General features: G+C 34.8%; 1 protein-coding gene across 3 annotated transcripts in view; it reads left to right on the top strand.

Annotated features, from left to right (window-relative positions):
- The window catches only part of ZFR (zinc finger RNA binding protein), an 85,718-nt gene that overhangs the window by 47,653 nt on the left and 15,909 nt on the right, over positions 1-22,156 (top strand). For 2 of the 3 annotated variants that reach the window (XM_045079450.1, XM_045079449.1), the window contains 6 exons: positions 2,295-2,457; positions 3,542-3,747; positions 5,127-5,277; positions 8,454-8,595; positions 13,198-13,295; positions 14,161-14,256. In XM_045079450.1, the coding sequence (XP_044935385.1) occupies positions 2,295-2,457; positions 3,542-3,747; positions 5,127-5,277; positions 8,454-8,595; positions 13,198-13,295; positions 14,161-14,256 (856 nt within the window). Of the gene's footprint in view, positions 1-2,294; positions 2,458-3,541; positions 3,748-5,126; positions 5,278-8,453; positions 8,596-13,197; positions 13,296-14,160; positions 14,257-22,156 lie in introns of those variants that run through there. The other variant, XM_045079451.1, reaches the window with a different exon arrangement.

Raw genomic sequence — 22,156 nt, 5'->3', positions numbered from 1 at the left:
GACAACACTATTAACAATATCACTGACTATATTCCTTATATTATGCCTCTGTGACTTGCTCATGTCATAATTGGAAGCTCGGATCTTCCACTCCCCTTCCCTCATTTTTCCCATCCCCTCACGCCCCTTCCCTGTAACAAACATCAGTTCTCTATATTTTGCTTGGTTGTTTGCTTACTCATTTGTTTTTTAAGATTCCACATATGAGAGTAATCATATATTTGTCTTTTGACTTATTTCACTTAGCATAATACTTTCTGGTCCATCCATGTTGTTGCAGATGGCATGATCTCATCTTCTCTTACGGCTGCATAATATTCCAGTGTGTGTCCATCGACATCTTCCTTATCTGTTTGTCCATCAGTGGACACTTAGGTTGCTTACATATTTTGGCTATTGTAAATAATGCTTCAGTAAACATAGATGTGCATATATCTTCTTAAATTAGTATTTTCAGTTTCTTTGGTTAGTTATACAGTAGTTGAGTTATTGGATCATAAGATATTTCTATTTTTAATGTTTTTTACCTTGGCTGCACCAGTTTACATTCCCACCAGCAGTGTACAAGGGTTCCTTTTTCTCCACATCCTTGTCAACCACTTTTTATTTCACATACTGAATTTTATTACATGTTTGAACATTTACATTTCCTCTTGTAAATTGCCTGGGTTTTATTTATTTATTTTACTTAACTGTTATTTTGTACAGACACTATATTGTAGCTATTAACCTATTATTAATGTGTTATCGGCAGATAGTTATAACTGTTATGTATTGGTTTTTACTTTTTAATATGTTTAAATATATCAGTCTTGTTTTTTGTGAATAATCAGCCTTTGTAATGCATTTGAAACTCTGTACTTAGATATGGAATTTTTCCTCTTTTGTTGATATGTCAAATATTTATTAAGCACCTATGATGTGCTCGAAAATTGCATGTAGTGTGTTAGGTACTGAGTATGAATTGGTAAACAATGGATAAAAATCCCTGCCCTTACATAACTTAAACATTTGTGTTCAATAATAACAATAAACTATTCAAAACTGGATAAGTGTAGTTTTTCAAAGCCTTCAACCTGTTACTCATTTTCTCAAGGCCTAAATAACAGAGAATTATGTTTCTATACTACTTCTAAGTCAGATGACCCAAAAAAGCACTGCTTATTCCCAATCTGAGGAAATTGGTAGTTTCTAAAGAGCTACATGAGAAACATACATGGGTTTGGTGTTTTTTGTTTTTGATTTTGGAGAAGTGTGCTTCTTTCTTTTAAACAAATTTGTATAGTAAAACCTTATTCCTATCAAAATTAACGTCAGAGACATAATTTCTCTTCGAAGTTATCGGTATCCTAGTTTGAAGCTGAAAATAAAGACAGAAGTGAGAGTGAGGTAGTAAAAAAGAAATTAGATTCTGAAAATGACCATTAAAGCAGAAGTTATACAATAGCTGCCCACAATCCAGGTTCAGCCCATGGAGGTTTTCATTTGATATACATAGTATTTTTAATTTGAACCAACACTAAAGATTCTGAAAAATATTAAAATCCTGATGATCTTGAGATTGGAACCCTGTATTCCCTTATGGCATTAATTAGTTGGGGCTGAGTAACAGCTGTTCTCTTTAGCCAGAACATGTACTTTCTCCCCCCACCTTCAAATTTTTATTTAAATGCTAGATAACAGACGTGCTTTCTGCTTTACCATAGTCTTCCCCAACCTTAATATGTCCCCACAGATGAGACAGAAATGTGAGTTGCCATTCATCACTGTCTTGCACTGTTGTTTTTCCTCAGTAGACAAATTTGTGTATGCCGGTATCATAAATGGGGAAATTAAAAATAGTCTTAAGAGGTTCTTTCTACATAGAAAATAGGAAGGAGCACATTTCTCTAGACAGGAAGAAAATTCCTGAATGTGTGCTTCAGATTTTTCATTCACACACGTTACTGGTCCAGCCACTGTAGGTAGGCATTTAAGTTTACAATATCTTAAAGAAGGAGAGATTGAAGGAAGCTCTGAGGTTTCTAGTGTTTGTTCCTTTGGCTTTGACATCAGGCTATGAAATTTTGTGTTGCTTTTCTCTTTGTTTTCTCACCTCTTTTCACTCATACTCGCATCTATTTGTAGATTGTAAAAGCAAATAAAGGATATTAGTTACACTAGGGAAAAAGGAAGGTGTTAGCTAAGCTGATGTGGGACAGTTTTTTTAATTGCATTTTTTGTCATTATTGATGTAAGTTCTTGGGTTGTATTTTTCTTTTAATAAGGTTTGTAATACCATTCTCTGTTTTCAGACGTTATGAAGAGGACATGTATTGGAGAAGAATGGAGGAAGAACAACACCATTGGGATGATCGCCGCCGAATGCCTGATGGAGGCTATCCTCATGGTCCCCCAGGCCCATTAGGCCTTCTAGGAGTCCGACCAGGCATGCCTCCTCAGCCACAGGGGCCTGCAGTAAGTGTACACATAATTTACTTAGGGGATAAAAGTGTTAAGATTGATTCAGCTTTAGAAGATAACAGTTTGGGGAGACTAATTCTTAGATTTAATAGTCTCATAATGTCAGTATAAGTTTTACATTGGGAAATTCATTTAGAATTTTTTCTAAAATTCATTTAGAATTTTTTCTCCTTTTATTATAGCTTCTAACTCATGTCTTATAAAGGACTTCATAGAGTGTCCATAAATTTTTCTTAACCTTCAGTAAAAGCTAAACAGAAGCAGGGCTTTTGTTCTGTCAAGTGTTCTTTAACATTAGAGATTTTCTTTCCTTTGTTTTTCTTGACATTTGCAAAAGCAACCACTTTTGAAGGCAGCTGCTTTGCCTTCAAAATTATTATCTTCCCATTACCTGTTGTTGAGAATCTTCTTTCCTTCTTCAAAACCTGACCATCTAAAACCTGCTACTGCTTCTGAATTGAGTGCAGGATAAGCGGTATGTAAATGGTTCCACTTGAGCATAACAGTTGATGTACTAGGAAAAGTGTAGGAAAGATAATGCATCTTGAGGTTTGTGTTCCATAGAAGCTGTGTAAACGAAGAGACACCAGCTTATGAAGAGCATTCCATAGAAGTTTAGACTACAAAACTAGAGAATTTTTTGTTGTTTTCCAGAGAGCATTTAGGAGAAACAGCAAGTCCTCCTCTTTAACTTACTCTCTTTCTCATTTGTCTTTACACAGAACAAGCATTTGTAAGACCTGTTTTATCAAAGTCAAAAAAATTTTCACAATCAACAGTCTTTAAAGTTGAATAAGAAGTATTTCCATAACCTTAGATACGGTGTTCAGGCAGAGCATGTGTACATACAGAGATAAGCAAATGCATACATACACAAGCATCCGACTCTTGATAGTATAACTTTCCAAAGTTTGCAGTTTTGTTTTTACTGAAGTAGAAAAGGGGAAGATATTTTAAGTGGACATTTTGCATAGTTGACTTTATTTAAAAGATATGACGAACATACATGTAGTTGAAAAATATGTTTATTTTTGCCCAGGAAACATTGCTTTTAAATGAAGTAACTTTTTTTCTCTAGCCCTTACGTCGTCCTGATTCATCTGATGACCGTTATGTCATGACAAAACACGCAACCATTTATCCAACTGAAGAAGAATTACAGGCAGTTCAGAAAATTGTTTCTATCACTGAACGTGCTTTAAAACTTGTTTCAGACAGTTTGTCTGAACATGAGAAGAGCAAGAGCAAAGAGGGAGATGATAAGAAAGAGGGAGGTAAAGACAGGTGTGTTTTCAGAGTTACTTTGCTTATTTTTTGTTTTTCTTTCCATGTACTTCTTATACTTGAAATAAAAAGTTACAAAGACTAAAAATTCTCTGGTGTGAATATACATGTCTTGTTTGGGTAGATATTTAATGCATTTAGCTGCTTTTTGCTAAAATAAATAACACAGTTAAAATCTCCAACCTTGTGATTTTGCTAATTTTATCTTAATTTATATAAAACTATTTTGAGTCTTTTTTCAAAGCCGCCTCCATAATTGCATTCAGCTGCTCTTCAGTTTTCCTTTGTTGTATCTGTCCCACATTCAGTCCTTGTTTTAACAATTTGTTTCCTTAGTTTGTTGACCATAAAGCATGAAGAGACTTAAGCTTTGGAAACTGTTTTTTTAGGTAAGCTCAGGCCCACTGTGGAGCCCAACACAGGGCTTAACTCATTACCATAAGATCAAGAATCAGATACTTAACCAACTAAGCCACACAGGCACACCTGGAAACATCTTTCATATCAAGTTTTAGGTTGTGATTTTTCCTTTTACCATTTGGAAATATTTTTACATTACATTAAACATGACTCTTGGGGCACTTGGGTGTCTCAGACAGTTAAGCATTCAACTCTTTTTTTTTTTTTTTAAGATATTTTTTATTTATTTGACAGGTCACAAGTAGTCAGAGAGGCAGGCTGAGAGAGAGAAGGAAGCAGGCTCCCTGCTGAGTGGAGAGCCTGATGCAGAGAGCCCGATGCAGGGCTCGATCCTAGGACCATGAGATCATGACCTGAGCCGAAGGCAGAGGCTTTAACCCACTGAGCCACCCAGGTGCCCCAGTATTCAGCTCTTGATCTTAGCTCAGGTCTCAGTCTCAGGGTCATGAGATTTTAAAATAAGGAACCATGACTCTTATTCTGATTTGTAAAATGAGACACAGAAATGTTAATATTCTTTGAAATGGTCCTGTGAGACAAAAGATCCCATGAGATCTTAGTTCTTGATTTATTTATCTATATATTTTATCTAAATGAAGGCTGCTTCTTAAAAATATTAAATATTGGGGGTGCCTGGGTGGCTCAGTGGGTTAAGCCTCTTGCCTTCGGCTCAGGTCATGATCTCAGGGTCCTGGGATGGAGCCCTGCATCAGGCTCCCTGCTCAGCGGGGAGCCTGCTTCCCCCTCTCTCTGACTGTGTCTTTGCCTACTTGTGATCTCTTTCTCTGTCAAATAAATAAAATAAAAAATATTTTTAAAAATAAATAAATAAGAATATTAGATATTTTTAAACTGTAGTTGATAGCATAAAATTATTTAATTTACTATTATATATTTAGAGATTATCATGGCTGTGGCTGGGAAGACAAATGTCATAATATAATTTGATTTCACCGCAGAGCTTTAAAAGGAGTTTTGCGAGTGGGAGTATTGGCAAAAGGATTACTTCTCCGAGGAGATAGAAATGTCAACCTTGTTTTGCTGTGCTCTGAGAAACCTTCAAAGACATTATTAAGCCGTATTGCAGAAAACCTACCCAAACAGCTTGCTGTAAGTATTATGGAAATGTTCATTTTTACCCCTTGTCTGGTTCAGAAGTTTTTGGCAGGACTAACTGTGCTTCAGCCTAAACCCAAGCCAGCCTTTAAGTTTTTGGCTTGACTTTCCCTTTTGAGGGAGTTTTTTTGTTTTTTTTTGGGGGGGGGGGGATGTTGTTGTTGTTTTGCTTCATTGTGCAAATTGGTAGGACTATTTTCTAGTTTGCCTTTTTAGGTTTTATAGTGCTTATATTTGACATGAAGCCATCTTGCTAATTTATTTAAAAATGTAAAATTGTAGCACATGTTCTCATCCTGATTTTTTTTTTCCAAGATTTGAAGCTTAAGAGAGAAGGCAGTTGTTGACAGAAAATGGTTTTTCTTTTTCTTTTTTTGTTAAAAACAAAGCCCCTGTGTAGCAAACTTGAATTTTTAAAATCTGTGAACCTCTCGCCTGTTTAGTTGAATACATGTTTTTAATAAAATATAGTAAGAAATAGTCTTTCCAATTTGAAATTACCAGGTCTTACTGGGATTTTTCTTTTTCTGTCTTTATAATGATAGGAATTCTGTCTTTGTCCAGCAAATCATGGCAATTCACAATTAGTAGAATATCCCCTTTTTGGTCTTACAAAAGCAAACTTTTTAAGATTGAATTCTAAAAAATGTTACACATTAGTCTCATAATCTCAGATTGGGATTTAAAGTAAATATTCCTTGGGGAACCTGGGTGATACAGTCAAATGTCCAGCTCTTGGTTTTGGCTTGGGTCTTGAGATCAAGGCCCACATTGGGCTCAGCCCTCAGCATAAAGTCTGTTTAAGACTCTCCCTCCCTCTCCTTCTGCCTCCCCCCACCCCCAGCACACACTCAGCCACCCCGACACACACCCTCTCTCTCTCTCTCTAAATAAAATAAAAATTTTTTTAAAGATATTATTTATTTGACAGATGGAGATCACAAGTAGGCAGAGAGGCGGGCAGAGAGAAAGGGGGAGAAGCAGGCTTCCCGCTGAGCGGTGAGCCTGATGTGGGGCGCAATCCCAGGACCCTGAGATCATGACCTGAGCCAAAGGCAGAGGCTTTAACCCACTGAGCTACCCAGGTGCCCCTAAAATAAATTTTTTAAAGAAATATATTTCTTGAATAATTTAATGTATATAATTTATTTTAAAACCTTTTTGGTTTTAAAAATTAATTAGGTATTCTAAATCCAAGGATTGACATTTCATTGTTCATGTGTATTCTACAGCAGTGAGTCAGAATAAATAGTACTTGACCACAGCAGGGCAACTGGTAACAAAAGGGATAGTGAACCACAATGTTGAACTTAAGCTCTGACAGCTAACACTTAATGATGTTTGCTTTATGTTCCCATTGTTCCAGATACGAAGTTTCTCATTGTGGATGAGTCTTAAGTGCTAGGAACCAGAAGAATTGGCATTGTGTGTCTGCTTTTTTCCCTCTGTTGAGGCTGCTAGGGCAATGGGATATGAGGGGAGGTGGGTGTTGAGGGCCTTGAGAGAATTACATAATTTGCTAGAAATACCTTGATCTTAATTGCGATGCTTGGGTGGCTCAGTCATTAAGCATCTACCTTTGGCTCAGGTCATGATCCCAGTGACCATTGGGCTCCCTGCCCTGCTGGAAGCCTGCTTCTCCCCCTCCCACTCCCCTTGCCTGATGGTCTCTCAGTGTCTCTCTCTGTCAAATAAATAGATAAAATCTGGGGGGAAAAAAAGATGCTTAATAAAACTACGAAGTAGGGAAATATATTCTAAGGAAATAAGCAGTTAGACTAAAGCAAAATACCCTTTCCAAATCAGACTGTACTTACTATACAAGGGAAAAAAAAATTTTTTTTTTATTTTATTTATTTATTTGACAGAGAGAGAGATCACAAGGAGGCAGAGAGGCAGACAGAGAGAGAGAGGAGGAAGCAGGCTCCCCGCTGAGCAGAGAGCCCAATGCGGGGCTCGATCCCAGGACCCTGGGACCATGACCGGAGCCGAAGGCAGAGGCCTTAACCCACTGAGCCACCCAGGCACCCCGAATAAAAAAAATTCTTCGTCATCATTGTCATAGTTGACAATTATATAGTACTTAGTATGTACCAGGCACTTTTTTGTTATTTTAAGATTTTATTTATTTATTTGAGGAAGAGCACACGAGCTAGGGGAGGGGAGGTGCAGAGAAGAATCTCAAGCACATCCCTGCTGAGCAAAAGCCCCAACATGGGGCTCAATCCCAAGACCCCCAGATCATGACCTGAGCCAAAGTCAAAGACTTAGCTGACTAAGTGCCCCAACCAGGCACTGTTTTAAAGGCTTTATATAGTTAATTCATTTAGTTCTACAGGTTAGGTAACAATTTCTGTCCCCATTTTACAGAAACAGGGTAGAGGAGTTAAATAATTTGCCCATATTCACAACACTGGTAAAGTAGTAGCTGGAATTTGAACTTACATATTGTACTATAAACACTCCATGTAATTTCTGTAAAGCATTCATTAATAGAAGCTGGGGCTTATCTATATCAAATTACAGTGGAAACTGGGGCTTATCTATATCTATCAAATTACAGTGAATCTTGGTTTTTCTGGATCTTAATCAAGACTTTTTGCTCTCCAATTATGATGTATAGATGTGTTAATTTCACAATGTACATACAGTGGGAATGGTTGAATTCAAGGATCTATTTAGTTTCATTCAAATTCTGCAGATGTAGAAGAACTTAACTACCCAGATGCAATTTGAAAGTACAGTAGTAAACACAGCAGTGTTTCTTCTATTCAAGAATTTATAATCTAAGAGGGACATATACAAATAACTCCCAATACAAATAATGGTAAATATTAGCTCAATAAAGAACTGTAAAAGGCAAGTATGGTAAGAGATAAATGATACTTGGATTATTGTAAGGCTTCTTAGAGGAGAAGTGTATTATCTACTCATTATAAAAGGATTGAGGTAGGGCCCTGACTAGTTGTCAGTAGAGCACGTGACTCCTGATCTTCAGGTTTTAAGTTTGAGCCCCATGTTGGGTGTAAAGATGACTTTTAAAAAAATAAACAACTTTTAAAAATAAGTAAAAATACTTGAGATGGTGAGAAAATGAAAGAGCCATAATGAAACTGCTTTGTCTGATAATATAAAAGTTCAGCTAATTTTTTGTGCTCTTCATTACATAGGTTATAAGTCCTGAGAAGTATGATATAAAATGTGCTGTGTCTGAAGCGGCAATAATTTTGAATTCATGTGTGGAACCCAAAATGCAAGTCACTATCACCCTGACATCTCCAATTATTCGAGAAGAGAACATGAGGGAAGGAGGTTGGAAAGCCATTAAACATTCTACTTTTCTATTAACTTTTTTTTCATTTACCTACTCTTTAAGATGGCATTAAGCCCTAGAAGGCAACATGCTGGCATTACATATGAATTTGATAGATTTGACTTAAGTAGCAACCAGTTTTGCTTAATAAGATCATTTCCCAGAAAGTAAATGCTCTTTTTAGTAATGTACTTTTATATAAAACACTCATGGTATTAATGACTTTCTTGATTTTTTCTTTTCTTGCTAACCTCAGATTTCTGGAAAAAAAAAAGTTCAAAATTATTCTTGCTGACATAATGGACACATGAAAAAAATTAAATGTTGGTAGTAAAGGGCCACAAATTTAACTTCTGTTAAGAAGTTCCTTGTTCTTGCCTTGTCTTCCAAAAAAGACGAGAGTTTCAAATAAAATTGGTTATATACTTGTAATATGTTTTAAGAGGCATTGTTATATGTGTAATCATGGATTTGGCTTGTCCTGAGGTAAATATTTCTAGTTCTCTGAGGTTGCTCTTTGGTTTGGAGAGTTTTCATGAATGCAGAGCATCCTAATGCACATAGATTTGGGCTTTTAAACCCAATATTATTATACTAGAGATACTGAAAAATAAATGGTGTAGGCTTAGTAAGTTGTAGTACAGTACAGGATTTTTAAACTTACTTTACAATTGTAGAATATGAAATCCTGCTGGTGCCAGCAATGTTGCTTTAGGGACTGTTCTGTAACATTTTCAAAGCTTCAAAAGCTTTTAGCCAAAAAGCATGGTCAGTGTCTGCCTAATGTTGGTTCTGTTGTTTTATGGGTCAGATAAAATTTACTTTGTTTCCTTTCATGTTGTTTTTGTACATCTTAACTTGTTGAGTATGAAGTTATATAGTCTACACTAATATTTCTTTGTGATACAGATAGAAAAGAATACTGTATATTAAATACTAAAATTGTTTAACATAGTATCAGTAGGCTCTTAGTTACTGTCCCTTTAAATTTGTTTTCTTACAGCAAAGCATTTTTTTTTAAGGCACTGGGCTTTTCCACAACCCAGAAAGAGAACACTTAATTTAAAATGTGGTCATTGGGAGGCATGTCTAATCTTGCATACTTCACATATATATCATATCAGGACTTGTATGTTGTATAAGCTTTGCATCTTAAAAATAATTGGGTTTTGTGTAAAGGATCTTTTATATGAACATGAGTTTCCATTGAAGGTCTGACTATGGATATGCTGGGGGAAAAAACAGTTCCTGAGTCGATCTGTTCAATTCATGTGCAACATATGACACTTAGGATTTGAAAAATCTTCTAATATGATAAAAGCTGTTATACTTAGAATGAAATTACACTCATATAACCATTTAACTATTTCAGAGCACATCTTATCCAATTACATTTAGCCTTAAATTTATGCAGTATCGGGTTACTTCATTATGTTGCAGAAGTCTAAAGTTCATACCACATTTGTAGTATAGAGTCTTTGATAACCTATTCCTTCTAAAGGAAACAAAATTATATTTTTGTCTGACCCAGAATTGAGTTAGAATTACTGTTCTGGATTTCATAAATACTCTGGTGAGAGAAATGATCAGTCCAAAATTAGAAGATTTTACCTCAAGACACTGAGCTGAAAAGTTGGATGTGCAAAAAGTATAGAAACATTGATAGAGTGTTCCTTGCTGCAGATTACTGCAGTAAACTATGTCTTTAGCTTCATTATGAAGATTGCTTCTTTCTTGCTGCAGAATAACGGTATGTATTCTCTCTCACTGCAGCTCCCAATGCTCTGTGTCTTAAAATCACTTAAAGCCTATAGCTTGCTTTGGGGAGTTAGTACAGGGGGTAAGGAAGGCTTTGCCGGAAGAACAATTCTAAGTCTTGAGACTTGTGCCTTGTGCAGTGTGGTAGCTCTTTAATGGTCCTGTTTAATACCAAAAATTATTTTTCAATTATTTTAAAAAAATTATTAAATTGCCCAAATAACTGTTAAACGCATGTCAGATCTACTTTATGGTACTGTGTTTGACAGTTAAACACTATTGACTTGAAGCTTGAAATGTTGGAAATGCTCTAACCCTTGCTACAGTGTCTTCTCTGCAGCAAGTCAAGTATGTGTGTGTTTTTTTCCACCTGTAGCTTATCAGTCCCGGTCCAAAGCCTTCTAGCAGAGGGGATTGATTCCTGTCAGGGGTTGCTGCCAAGACATCGGAAGGATTTTTGACCAAGGTTTTCAAAAGCTCAGTGTCACACCTGCCATTTGATTAAGGAGGGATTTTGGATGCAGAGTCTGGCATTTATTGTCCTTTGTGTGGCTGTTTTGTTTGTTTTGTCTTTGTCTACTCCAGAATTGAGCAGTGTTCACACTAGTTTTTAAATGGTTGTGGGTGGATTATATATTTTACATAACCATGTTAATTTAAATTAATATATTCCCATTAACTTTTAATCATAAAATAGTGTGGACACAGCATGTCTTCTAACTAGTGATTAACCCCTTAAAATTTATGAAATACATTGATGTAGGATAAGAATTTGCTCCTCTTTTTTTTTAATAAATTATTTTTGTTTTGTTAACTGGGTATTAGGCAAGAAGTATAATTTTTTTGTTTTTAGTACAATATCCTAAGGGGTTAATCCACTTGAAATATAAAATGGGTGCAAAAATCCACACTCTAAATTTAACAGAAACTTTCTACTTAACAGCTCTTAATTTGTTTTTAAATTGCAATAGGTGTCTTGGCATCTTTGAAATTGTATCATTAATTAAATTTTTCAAAGTTATAAATGCTTGTGTGCAAAAAGAAAAATTTTCTTACATATTAAAGGAAATTATAACACTGAAAATAACATATAGAAATTCAGAAACTTTTTTTAGAAAGAGATTGCACGTTGTCACCTATTTGCATTTTAGCTTTAGCAAGTAATGTAAATAAGGGAATAGAAAGAGGGTCCTTAAGCAGTTTTGTAATCCTGCATTAAGAAGTGGTTTTTTGTTTCGTTTTTTTATTTCTTTTTTTTTTTCTTTTTTCCTTAGTTAGCTGTGCTTTTCTGTATCCCTTTCTTTCCTTATCTCAGAAGAGCCCTATATCTTATGGTCAGTATGTTTCTCATTTTAGTAGTAAGTCTTGCAGGTTTTGAGATTGTCCACTGTTTTTTAAAAATCACTAATATTTTGTCTTGATAGTTTCTCTTTAGTATCCACATTCTTCTTTCAGTCTTAATTCTCAGAATGCTACACAGCATTCTTTGATTATCTGAAAATCGCCCTTCTAACATGTCTTGAAAAATCTGGATCATTTGATTATTTGAGGAGAAGAACTAAGAATAGAAAGCCCAATGGATAGAGTTATCATTTTTAGAATATGCTTCTTTATGTATTATCTCCTCAAAATAAGGACAAGTGTCTTTTAAGATAACTGAATGCTCATACAAAATATATACAATTAAATAATTTGCCTAAAGTGCAATAATACTCTAAAAATCATCTTTAACTTCTTTTATCATATTATTTCTTTTGTCCCTTACACTCATTTGGTAACCTCAGTGATTTATTAAATTATATTTTAAATACCCCATAATTTTGGTGCACTTGAGCCAGTAGACTGTGAAATTCAATAGATGACTCATCTAGTATGTAATTATGCTGTGTTTAGAAAATACTTCTACTGTTAAAATCATTAAGAGCTATGAATTAGATTGACTTGGTGCAAAAAGAAAAATTTTCTTACATATTAAAGCTTAATAGCTTAATTAGCTAATATGCTGTTATTTTTATACACACTTTACAGATACGTTTAGATGAACATAGCTGGCCCTCTATCGCGAATGTAAAATTAACCTCTTGTCCTAGTTAGGTTCAGATTTTCTCAAGTTTTTTAGGTGGCTCCTTTGTTTTAACATAATAATCGGATTTAAAATCAGTTGTTATAATTTTAGGCCATACCTATTATTTATCATCAAAGAGTTCTTACTACATCTCCTCTTTTTCTGTACTTATCCTATTTAACCATGCTAGTTCCTATCACCCTTTTCTTCTATATCCATTATTCCTCTCCAGTTATTCTTTGGGATATTTTATGGAAACTTTCTTAAAGAGCATTTCATATTCCCTTAAAGCTGTAGACGAGAAACCATTGACCTCTTAGAAATGCATATTTTTGGCTCTATAATTATTACTGTATTGATCATTCCATATTTATTATTAGTTCTTTGCTATATGAGCCCCAGAATAACCTCTGACCATTTAGAATACTGAACAAACTTAATAGTTTATCATGAACTCTCATTTATTAAGGTGGATTTTTGTGTTCCCTCTTGTCTTGTCTTTGTGCTGGTGCGCTGTGTCCAGTAATCCTTCCTTTTGATTTTATTTTGGTGGGTAGGGTTATTTGCAGAAATCATTTATTACCTTTCTTAAGAGTTTAAGTATTTTTGATTTTCACATTGGGTTATATAAATTTGCTGAAAATAACTCTGGGTACATTAAAGGGCTGGTAAACTCACAAATGGCTCATGTGACACTGATGCTACTTTAAGGAAGTGTCTTGCTCACCTGGTCAAACACCCATTCCTCACTGCATTTTGCCAATTCAATCCATTTTAGATGTAACCTCGGGTATGGTGAAAGACCCACCGGACGTCTTGGACAGGCAAAAATGCCTTGACGCTCTGGCTGCTCTACGCCACGCTAAGTGGTTCCAGGTTCGGAACATCATTTTACTTTTTTCTTGTAGCCTTATGAGAGAGTAGTTCAGTAAACATGTTTAACTGTGTTTAAACATTTCAAAAGATTGCCCAAGCAATCTATTTTAAATTAAATCTCAGAAAATATGTTAACATAGAAAGCTGGGTGTGAAGATCTGCATATTGCAGTTACTATTAATTTGACAATAACCTTAGGTTTGGGGGTGTTTTGTAGTTTGGGTTTTTTTATTTTTATTTTTAGTGGCTATATTTAAAGTTTACTTGTTTAGGAACATCACATGTTTGTGTATATATATTATATTCCATAAGGCTGCAGATTAACTTTTGCTTTAAATAATGGAATATGTGTTTAAAGCTTTGTGTATAGTTTTAAGATTTTTTCCCCCTCTTTCTCTAAGTTAATAAGTGTAGGGAGTGAAAGGTGAGGAAGCAGCTGTTTGGTTTAGTGACTTTGCAGTCATGCAAAGGCACAGAAGGGAAACCAAACAGATTTCCTTAACCTTTCAGTCCCTAGACAAACTTTTTAGCTCTTTACTTTTTCTTTTATTTCTAATGTAGGCAGAATTTTTTTTTAAGTTTACTGTTTTAAATGAACACAGGTCAAGGTTCACAGGGGATCAAGAAATATTATTCTTGTATAATCTGTTTACTTTGACCTAAAATACCAGCTTTTGAATACTAACCCTGGCATAAAATATTGCTGTAAATGGCAGCTCATTGAATCCAATTTTAAGTGTGGTTATTTTTGTTTTATTTTTATCTGAGCTTCCATTGAACAGTGGTATTTTAACTTTTTTTCATCAAGGGATTATTTTCAATATTTCTAAGATTAATTCACCTGGGTTTTTGTGTTGCTCTCAAGGCTAGAGCTAATGGTCTGCAGTCCTGTGTGATTATCATACGTATTCTCCGGGACCTCTGTCAGCGAGTTCCAACGTGGTCTGATTTTCCAAGCTGGGTGAGTAGTATGTAACTTTATGGTATGAAAAATAAATCTTTAGGAAACACTATCACAGTTTTTATAATCTCCTCTTACATTTAATTGTCAACTTTATTTTCATTTGCTAAATGTACTTCCTTTCCTCTTCTAGGGAGAAATCCTGAGGGTCATAGAGTGTCTAACTTTCTGAGATTTTATTATTTAAAGAATTGCACTTGATGTTTCTTTTTGTATTATCCTCCTTCTTTTTTTTTCTTTTGCTCTTATGATGTTTATTTTTTAAGGTAACAGCAATTATTAATTGGCTTTTATTTACATAAAAATACAAAGACTAAAATTTAAGCTATTAATCTCCCTATGCAGAGTTCTGTTAACAGGGTTTTTTTTTTTTTTAATAATGTAGGGGTGCCTGAGCGGCTCAGTCAGTTAAGTGTCTGACTTGGTCTCAGGTCATGATTTCAGGATCCTGGGAAGAAATGCTGGATTGGACTCCCCAATGAGCAGAGAGTCTGCTTGTCCTGACCCTCCCCCTACTCGTGCACGTGCACGCTCTCTCCCTCTGTCAAATAAATAAAATCTTTTTTAAAAAAATATTTAAAAATTTAAAAATTCCAGAAATAGAGGTTGTGAAATAAAATGTGAAAAAGAAAAAGAAATATGTGAAGTTAGGAAATTCAAATAATGCAGAAAGTCACCAAAAAGTGAGTCATCTTATTATTCTATGGCAAATTATCTGTAACATTTGTTGTGATTACTTCCAGGAAAAAAGTACATGTATATACACCATATATGTTCTTATTTTTATATATGTACTAATATCCTTGTGAAGTTTGAGCCCTTTTGGTTCCTGAGTAGCAAGAATTCAGTTGTCTGGGGGAGCGTATTCAAAAATATAATTGAACGTATTGGTTTCAGAGTTGGGTTAGAGAGAAGTGAATAGCCAGGCTACTTGAATGCTTTAATTTTTTTCTAAACATGGGTGTTCATGCTATTTAATTATTTGCATTTTCTTAACAAAATGCATCTTGGAGCTCTTTGAGAAAGGCATAGTCAAATCCACCTTATTCTTTGCATTAACTACATGGTATTCCCTTTTGGGAACATGCCATATTTTATTTAATTAGTATCCATTTGATGACATTTGGTTGTTTGCAGTATTTTACCATTAAGTCTTCATTATATTGTTGTCAAGCTTTTGTATTATAGTTCATGTAATAAATTGCTAGGGCTAGAATTCCAAGGTCAAAGAACATGTGCCAGTTATTTTTGAGGAAGTTGAATCATTGAAAACACCCAGAAACTGGTGGATCAATCATTTCCTTCACACCCTCACTAACTCTAGGACACCATCACACTTCTTAACAATATAATAAATATAAAATGGTCTTGTTTTTTATTTACATTTTTTAATTTGAGTGATTGCTGGCTTTAGAATTATTTTTCTCTTAACCAGCAGTTCCTTTGTTACTCAACATTTTCTTATTTATATTAAATCTTTGTATAAGAAATCAGCCCTTATCTGTAACAAAAATGTTTTCCAGCTTTTCAGTTATATTACCATTTTTGTTATATCAGAATTTTTTTAATTTTTGTAAATTCTAATCCGTTAATCTTTGATGACCTCTGGGTTTTATATTCTACTTATAAAAATCTTCTTGTATTTTAGATTATAAATTAGTTCACACATTCTTTCTTCTAAAGCTTTTTTTCCCCATCAAATTGCATTTTCTACAAGTGCATATATATTTTTTTAATACATAACAAAAGCTTTGATAAGTATATATTCCAGCTTATAATAGGGGTTGTTTCTGAGGAGTAGGAGAAAGGGATGGTTATGGTAGAGATCTGTAATGTTTAATTTTTATCAGGACAAAATGTATATACATTACTTGTATAATTAAAAATAATTTTCGATTTAAAAAAATTTTAAATCATAAATAGATTTAGCTAAATGTTTTTTTAGACCAATTGCCAATTATTCCAGTACCACTTAATAATTTATTTAACAATGACACCTTCCAACCCCCAGTTTGAAATACCACCATTATTATAAACCTGTGGTTCTCAACCAGGGGAGGTTTTGTCCACCAGGAGACATTTGGCAATGTCTGGAGATATTTTGAGTTATCAAAACTGGTTATTGATAGCACCGAGGTTGAAAAACCCTGTCCTAGACCAAAGTACCTTTTTTGTGGGCCCATTTCTGCAGTTGTCTGATTCCTTAGTCTGTTTTCTTCTGTAGTACTGAACTCTTAATGATTGAAGCTTCAGAGATTTAAATTTCTGAGTGTCCTCATCATCACATTCTTCCCTCTCTGTTCTTTGCCCACTTTTAAACATCATCTTGCTCAGAAGAATTATTTTGGTTTTTCTTATGTATTTGTTTTTCCAAAGGAACTTGACTACAACTTTGTTCAGTTTCTCTGAAGTTCTTGTGATGTTTCCTTAAGAAGTACTGCATTGAAATTAATAGATGTGGGGGAATTATCATCACTTTTATACTGACTCTTACCCTAGAGTACGTGACATCAAGTTTACTGAAGTTAATTTTACGTACCTGCTTAGATTTGAATATGTTCTATTCATGTTAAGTTTTGGTTTTGTTTGTTTGTACCTAGGTATTTTGTCTTTTAGAGGCTTTTTCCCCCTTCACATCTATTTTCTGGTTATTGTTTGTGTATATAAAAACTGGTTAACTTTGGATATTAATTTGCAACCCCTCTCACCTGACTGCATTCCTTTATTTGTAATAATTTTTTTCATATGATTCTCTTGGGTCTTCTAATCTTGGAATCATACCTAAATGACATTTTGTCATCTTTCTTTTTTCTAATTTAACTGATACTTCTAGAATAAATAGGAAATTTTAAAAAATACATGCATGCTATGTTCCTAATTATAAAGAAAATGCTTCTAAGGTGACTAGTGTACTAAGTATGATGGTTAGCCTTTTATTTGAGGTTCTTCTTTATCAGGTTAGAATTATCATTCAGTCCTTTCCTAGTTTGCTTAGTAATTCTGAATCAGGAATAGAGGGACACCTGACTGGCTCAGTCGTAGAGCTGTGACTCTTGATCTCAGGATCGTGAGTTCTAGGTGTGGAGCTTACATTTTTTTAACAAAATTTTTTAAGGTTAAAAAAAGTCAGGAATGGAAATGAAACTTTATCAGATAATCTTTCAAGGTTTATTTACATGAGTGTATAGTTTTTTCCTTTCAACCTGTTCAGTATTGTTCATTATACAAATAGATTTCCTCATACTGAACTAATTTTGCATTCCAAGTGTGACTCTCATACACGAAAATGATATTAATGAACTATTAAGTTTACTGATGACCTGGTTAGGAATTTTGTTGGTGACACAAAAGAAAATTTTATAGTTTTATTTTTGTCTTTCAGATTTAGAATCACTGGTGCACTAGCTCTCTAAAAACAATTTGAAAGTTTTTATTCTTTATCCAAATTCTGAAACACTTTTAGAGGATCAAACTACTGTCATTTGATGACATTATTTCCCAATCTGTATTAATAAAGGGGGTAACATTTTCTCAGTTTTTTCTGTTGCAGTTAGTCTAATTTTTATCTCTCCTATTTAATTTTGGCAACTTTTGTTATCCTAGGAAAGTTGACCAGTTCAGCTATTCACATTGTTATATGATAGAATTTTGTTCTTGGGGATCTTGGGGTTTTTGGGGGGTTTTTTTGCTTTTTGCTTTTTTTGTTGTTGTTTTTCTTTTTAGGTTTTGGGGCACAGGTAAGATTTATTTATTTATTTTAGAGAGAGACTGCATGTGAGCCAGAGGAGGGGAGAGGGAGAGAGAATTTCAAACAGACTCCTCCTGCCATGCCACCCCAATGTGGAACTTGATCCCGCAACCTTGAGATGACCTGAACCAAAATCAAGAGCCTAGAGGCTTAACCAGCTGAGCGGCCCAGGTTGCCCCTCTCAAGGCTTTTTAAGTACTTGGAGCATCTTCATTATTATTTTGTTCTTAATTCTTAGCTTTGTTGATTAGACTAGCCAGCAGTAGTAGTTGCTATATAGGAGTAAAATGACAGATGGGTGTTTCATTCTAAGATTTTATTTATTTGTTTGATAGAGACACAGCAAGAGAGGGAACCACAAGCAGGGAAAGTGGGAGAGGGAGAAGCAGGCTTCCCGCCAAGCAGGGAGCCCAATGTGGGGCTTGATCCCCAGGACCCTGGGACCATGACCTGAGCTGAAGGCAGACGCTTAACGACTGCGCTACCCAAGCACCCCAGTTTTTTTATATATTTTAATATAAAAATATGTTCAGTATTATCTCACTTCAAATTTTTTAATGTATAAAATTATATATGTGCTATAAGGGTGTCTGGGTGGCTCAGTGGGTTAAGCCTCTGCCTTCAGCTCAGGTCATGATCACAGGGTCCTGGGATAGAGCCCCACATCGGGCTCTCTGCTCAGCAGGGAACTTCAGTTCTCTACACCTGTGTTCCCTTGAGGCTGTTTCTATTGTATTAAGTCCAAGATAAGATATTTACGATACTGGACTCTCAAGCCATTCTTTCTAGGCTACTCTTGGCGTCCAGAGGTTCATCACTATAGATGGCCCTGCCCTACAACTTTATTTTTCCTCTTTATCAGAGGGAGATAGGAACTTCAGACATCCCTTTGAGGGGGCAGAGCTTTATAAATTGAGTGGAGAAGGAAGAAAAAGGTGTAAAATGAATTAGAAGAGCATAGGCTATGGCAGGGTAATGATAGGAGAGTCAAAGAGCGCAAATGAAGCTGGTGGTTATTCTTTGAAATGATGTATGTAAAATAAAGTACACCGGTTTTTTGATTGTTTAAAACACACAAGAATGTCAGTATTTTGGCATTTAAAAATGTTCCTAGTATTGTCGTCTTTAGGCAGTGGCTTAGTTTTCATATTATTTTTTCCTTTCCCCAGAGAATTAGCTCCTTGGATTTATCTGCCAGATCTACCATTTTCCTATTTAATCCTAATTTCATCTCTAATTTTCTGTTTTCCTTGTTTATTTTATTCTTTTACAAACTTCTTGTGTTGGATACTTGTTTCATTCACTCTTTAATTCCAGTGTAGTTAACACGCATTTAATATTAGTTTCAGGTGTATAATATAGTGATTTAACAGATCCATACGTCCTCCAGGGCTCATCCAGACAAGTACACTCTCAATTTTTTTTTTTTTGGTAGGATTTATTTATTTATTTTGGTTTTGTTTGTTTGTTTTTAAAGATTTTATTTATTTATTTGAGAGAGAGAGATCACAAGGAGGCAGAGCAGCACACACAAGAGAGCCCAATATAGGGCTAGGTCCCAGGGACCCCAAGATCATGACTTGAGCCTAGAGGCAGAGGCTTAACCCACTGAGCCACCCAGGCACCCCTATTTATTTTGGAGAGAGTGTACACAGGCACAGGGGTGAGGGGTGTTGAGAGAGAGAATCCGAAGTAGACTCCCTGCTGAGCACAGAGCCCAATGCAGGGCTATATCCCATGAACTGAGATCATGATCTGAGCTAAAATCCTGAGTCAGACACTTAACTGACGGAGCCACCCAGATGCCTCCTTGAGGGAGGATCCTAAGTCTGTGTGATTGAAGGCAGGCTACTTTTGTTTCTGTAAATAATTTCTAGTTTTTGTAGCATTGTAAGAATACAATGTAAACAGAATACATTCTGTTTACAATTTTTGGAGTTTAAAGTTTCGCTTTATACTCTAGTATGTACAGTTTTTATGATCTGTGGGCATTTTTTCCCCCTATGGGCACCTTAAAGAGGTGTTCTCAATAAGGTGTAACACACAGCATACACCTCTTAGTTCAGCTTAATCATTTTGTTCATATCTTCTGTAGTTTTTCCTTACTTAATTTTTGTCTACTTCATCCATTCATGGATTGATGAAAGTGAATTAAAATCTGTTTCTGTTAATGTTTCCATTTCGGTTCTATTTCCTTAGTTTATGCTTTATTGTTTTGTTGCAGGGATAATTCTGGACATAAACAATACAGTTATGTCATCATTGTGAATTTGAACCTTTGCCATTATAAAGGGTCCCTTGTTTAACTCTTTCTGTCATGAGTTAATAAGCCTTGTCCATTGATTAATATTGAAACTCTAGCTTTCTTGTCATGAGTATATTTATGTTTGTTTTCTTCTGTGCTTTACCTTAATTTTTATTCTTTCCTTTTCTTATTCTTTTTGTTATGTGAATGTTTTTTCTTTGTGACAATTAGTTGTTGCTCTTCTAGTTTTATATGAAGTTCTCATTCATCTGTTAACAGTTATATATAGTATCTGTCAACTTTCACCCATAAAAGCTGAGGCATTTTTCACTTATATCCCCCCTCATCCTTCTTTGGGTTTCTTGTTTTGTAATTCATTTGTTCCATTAATATTTTTTAATGTATTTAATGCTTCTTGATTAACTTACCTTAAAATTTGTTAATTCCACTTGGAAAATAGACATTTACACACTTGGGCTTTTTAAACTTTAAAAATGTAAAAATAACTGCATTTACCTTCTGTATTGATATTCTCTGATTGTTTAATGTTCTGTGTTTAAATGGTTCAGTGCAAACCACCAGGTCTTGTACTGGGGCTTTTCCTTTTCATTTCCTGATTACATTTTATCATCAAAATAGTTTTTATCAAAATTATTTAAGTTTTTTAAAATTCTGTCATGTTTGAGAAGCTCTGCCAATCGCCATTACTTTAATGAGAAATATATTGTTGGGTCACAGTTTTTCCCCCTCCCCATCTTTAGTTTCACTTCACTACCTTCCAGTACTGGGTTTGGTAAGTCTAAGTTCAGCCTAGTTTTTTTGGCCCTGACTTTTTTTTACAGGCTGTTGAAAGAATTCTTTCTTTATCTTTGCATGTCATTAACTTTAGCCAAATTATGTCTTGGAATCTGTTTTTCAGTATCAGCATTTTATTGAAATCTTTGTCATTTTGTCCCGCAGATTTCCTTTTTCTTTCCGTTAGGGGAGAAAACCATCCTCCATTATGTCTGATTAATAGCATTCTCTATTGTAGGGGCCCCATTATCCTTATGTTGGACTGCTTTTGTTCTGCATATCTTTTATCTTTGTAATTGGTTTTTTTTTTTTAAGTTATTAATTTATTAATTTATTTTAGAGAGGACACCTGCGCAAGGTTGGGGAGAGGGAAGGAGAGTCTTAAGCAGTCTTCCCTGAGTGTGAGCCCAACATGGGACTTTATCTAACCACCCTGAGAGCGCAACCTGAGTCAAAATCAAGAGTTGGCCACTTAACTGTGTCACCGTGACATCCCTTTAATTGTTTTAAATCTTGTCTTCTTTCCTCTTGTGTCTCCTGTGATTATCTCTTTGGCAGTAAGCTTGTTTTCAGCTATGTTGTAGTCTTCTTTGCTATTTATAATTCATTTATTCTCTAATAATGTTATTTTATATTTCAGTATGCTTTATTCTGTAATCTTCCTTTTCATCTCAACGTGTAGTTTTTAATTTTACTGGTTTTTTGCTCATCAAGTTCTCTTATAACTCAGAATACTAGCAGATTGATTTTATTAGCTTAAACTAAGATCCTTCCAGAACATGTTTTTTATTTTATTTTTTTAACAGATGATATTTTTTTAGAGTTTTTGCGTCTTCTGCTCTCACACATGCACACCCTCCCCATCAGCATTTCTCCCTAGAGAGGTGCATTTGTTATAAGCAGTGAGCATAGATGACACATCATTATCATTCAAAGTCCGTAGAGAAGAGACTTTTCATCTCTATTTTTTGTGGTGTATTCCACCCAAGTATAGAGATATCATGCCTGGTTTGGTTTGGGTTTGTTTTTTTCATCTCATTAGTTTTCAGTTCCATTACAAAATCATCTTTTTGTGCTCCAAACAAGAATTGTCTTTGAACCTTTCCATGCGT

This window comes from Mustela putorius, unplaced genomic scaffold, assembly GCF_011764305.1.
Source record: "Mustela putorius furo isolate JIRA1106 unplaced genomic scaffold, ASM1176430v1.1 tig00000407_pilon_pilon_pilon, whole genome shotgun sequence".
Taxonomy (NCBI): Eukaryota; Metazoa; Chordata; class Mammalia; order Carnivora; family Mustelidae; genus Mustela; species Mustela putorius.
This window is presented reverse-complemented; position numbering and strand designations above follow the sequence as displayed.